Below are 3,069 nucleotides of genomic sequence, written 5' to 3'. Positions count from 1 at the left end.
TTCAGGAGGTCTCAAAGAGTCAGACACAACTGAAGCCCCTGAGCAAAACTAGAGGCAGTTAGCATTTGCCTGGCCCGTCTGGCCTCAGTACATATAACTTTTTTGGTTCCTTGGACACAACCAACACTTACTATTTTAAAATAATAATGCCATTTTCCTAAAGGCATCTCTATTTTGTAACCATGATTTTTTAAAAAGTTTTCAGTTATTTCAAGTTGAAAAAATGAACAGTTATACTCAAAATGAGTTTCAAGTTTAATTGCTTCACATACCCCATGCCTATTTCTAATATTTTTTGGAAACATTCACATTACAAAAAACATGTCTTTGGAACTAACTTTTACCAGTTGTATACTTAATTTCTGAGATCACTCTAAGGAAGTATGTGTAGGAGTGCCTTCCCAAGTTTGGAAAGGAAAGCAGAAAATAAACAGGCTCCTTTTTTTTTAAAGGCTTCTTTCCTCCAAAGACTATGGTATCAAAAACACCACATAAATTTACATAAAATGGTCAAGGTCTGACAACTGGACTTCAACCTCAAGATTTACTTTACAGATCATTTTGAAAAACCAACTGTATTCAGGAAGATAACTTGTATTTTTTCAAAAGAAGATTTCAAAATAAAATGTTTCCAAAATGTTGTTGATGTTGTGTGGTGGAGTCCAAAGAAAATATTTCTGAGTGGTACCGGTGAACAAACAAAATCAAACAATTAGGCTTTTTCTTTCCGCAGGATCCAGCATTTCTTTAAAAAATGAAACCTTGTAATTTTTAATTTTTTGATGGCATGCTGACTTTTTTAAAAAAAAGAAAGAGAAATTATTAGGAAGGATATATACAACCCACTCTACTTTCTCGCCTCTCTGTCTGACAAGTTTCTTGCTCCCTCCCCACCCTAACCTTCAACCTAAATGTCCTAGAAGAGTATGAATTCTGGGCACTTGGTGGGCAATGGCGGGGCGGGGTGGGGAAAGACTTTGGTCAGTGAGAAGAGGAAAGAGAGCAAAAAAACCAACGCCAAGGACTAGGGGCGGAGAGCGGGTAGAAGGTGTTGTAGACCCTCCCTTATAACCAGAGAAATGCAAACTCCAACACCAGGGAAGTGATGCCACTCGTGGGCAGTCAGATTGGAGAAGAACGAGATGATTGATTGACAGGGAGGTGCGCGCTGTGACCCAGCGCACAAACCGGCGGAGGTGGTTGTCCGTGCCGGTGCACGAGGCGGAAGTGGGGCGCTCCAGCTGCACTGGCCGCCGGAGTTGGGGGCGAGCTCGGCGGTGACGTGCGGGTGCTCACGTGATCTAGAGCTGCAGAGCGACGCAGCCTTCGGTGCAGTCGTCGCTTCTGTCTGGGTACCAGCTTCCCGCTCCCCCGCGCACGGCGGGTTGGCATCGGGCCCGCGGCAAGCGGAGCAGGTAAGGGCCCCGGGGCCGCACGCTGACGCCAGGGAGGCAGCTGCCAGCCAACCCCAGAGGCCAGCACAGGGGTTCAGCGCGACGAGTCCGGGCAAGCCTTCTACACACCCCGGCTTTCCTGGGAACAGAAATAGTGGCCCCCTGGGGTGGGGGGTGCAGGGGGGCAGGGTTCCAGGGAAGGCAGGAAAGCAACTCAGAGCGATGGGAAATCATCCCTGAGTTCCTGCAAGGCAATAGTGAACCTGGGAGCGGGGCGGGGGTGGGGGCACCTGAGGGTGGGGGCGGGGGGCTCGGGGCGGCCAGGCGCGGAAAGGGGGGTTGGTGGGAGTGGGGGACGCGGGGTCGGGAAGGTGCCAAGCGCCCGGCTGCAGCAGCCTCCTGCCCCCACCCTGGCCCTTTGCAGGTCTGCCGAACTAAGTGTGGCGGCTGCGCACTCGTGGCGAGGATTGGAAGGAGCAGGAGACAGCGAGGATAGGCCCAGGTCAGTGCCGGGAACTGTGCAGGGGAGGAAGGGGACTGGTGCATAGCCCAGTCTGAGATCCCTTGCTAATTCCCCCAGACCCCATGCCCCGTCCTCCATTTTGGTGCCTGCTGCGCTCTGGGAAAGAATCCTGGGTAAAGAAAAATGGTGGGCTTTGGGTGTGAGGGAGGGAGGAAAAAGGAGAGAGCTGGGAAAGAGGTCAAATTGAAGGCTCCCCAGAAGGCGCACGAAGCGCCTGTGGTGGGAAAAATTTTTTTTTTTAATCTTTGCTATCAGGACTCTGAATCCTGCTGGTCAGTGCACCAAGCATTCAGTCTCTCACCTTGCCTTTGTCTTACTTGTTGTTCAAAGAAAAATAACAGGGGGGAAAAAATCTCATCATGGCTAATATCCACCAGGAAAACGAAGAAATGGAGCAACCCGTGCAGAACGGAGAGGAAGACCGCCCTTTGGGAGGGGGTGAAGGCCACCAGCCAGAAAGAAATCATAGACGGGGACAGGCTCGCCGACTTGCCCCTAATTTCCGATGGGTCATACCCAATAGGCAGGTCAATGATGGGATGGGTGGAGAGGGAGACGATATGGAAATATTCATGGAGGAGATGAGAGAAATCAGGAGAAAACTTAGGGAGCTGCAGTTGAGGAATTGTCTGCGTATCCTTATGGGGGAGCTCTCTAATCACCATGACCATCATGACGAATTTTGCCTTATGCCTTGACTCCTGCCATTTCTATGAGATTAATACTGTGATTTCCACTGTTGTTCTCTTTTTCCTTGCATTTTCCTGATAATGCTTTTACTGATCCATTTGCTGTGAACCTTATGTAATTTCAGTGTGTCAGGTGGGTTCTGTGTTACCAGCTTCTAATTGCAGATTGCCTTGGCACCCAATCTAAGTTTCTGTCAACAGTAAAGTTTCACCCATTTGCATGGAAAAATGTAAAGTTAATAAAGTAATTAAAAAGCAATTTACACATTTATCATTGTCTCATTAAAGAAAAAAAAATGCATGAACCCTTCAAAAATCTGAAATCACATATCCCAGGATGGTAATTGGAGCACATTTCTCTGGGTTGGATAATACATGACTTCTTTTCATTTATTATCTGGGATTTTTAGAAGCATTGAGAACAGTTTTTCAATGAATCTGTGAATGAACATAATTACTGGTT

At 47.8% G+C, this 3,069-nt stretch overlaps 1 protein-coding gene across 2 annotated transcripts; it reads left to right on the top strand.

The window, feature by feature from the left end:
• Nucleotides 1-1,354: 1,354 nt before the first annotated feature.
• On the top strand, nucleotides 1,355-2,865 carry BEX3 (brain expressed X-linked 3). Of its 2 annotated transcripts, XM_065915694.1 has the most exons (3): nucleotides 1,355-1,415; nucleotides 1,819-1,896; nucleotides 2,295-2,865. In XM_065915694.1, exon 3 carries the CDS (start codon nucleotides 2,307-2,309, stop codon nucleotides 2,613-2,615), a length of 309 nt encoding a protein of 102 aa, XP_065771766.1. In that variant the 5' UTR covers nucleotides 1,355-1,415; nucleotides 1,819-1,896; nucleotides 2,295-2,306; the 3' UTR covers nucleotides 2,616-2,865. The 2 variants fall into 2 exon arrangements, with proteins under 2 accessions (XP_065771766.1, XP_065771765.1); XM_065915693.1 differs by lacking the exons at nucleotides 1,355-1,415; nucleotides 1,819-1,896 and having other exon boundaries at nucleotides 2,277-2,865.
• The last annotated feature ends 204 nt before the right edge of the window (nucleotides 2,866-3,069 follow it).

This window comes from Muntiacus reevesi, chromosome X (genome assembly GCF_963930625.1).
Source record: "Muntiacus reevesi chromosome X, mMunRee1.1, whole genome shotgun sequence".
Classification (NCBI taxonomy): Eukaryota; Metazoa; Chordata; class Mammalia; order Artiodactyla; family Cervidae; genus Muntiacus; species Muntiacus reevesi.
This window is presented reverse-complemented; position numbering and strand designations above follow the sequence as displayed.

What these genes read in the sequence shown, in the direction of transcription:
- BEX3 (XM_065915693.1), top strand. Translation starts at nt 2,277, where the DNA reads ATGGCTAATATCCACCAGGAAAACGAAGAAATGGAGCAACCCGTGCAG.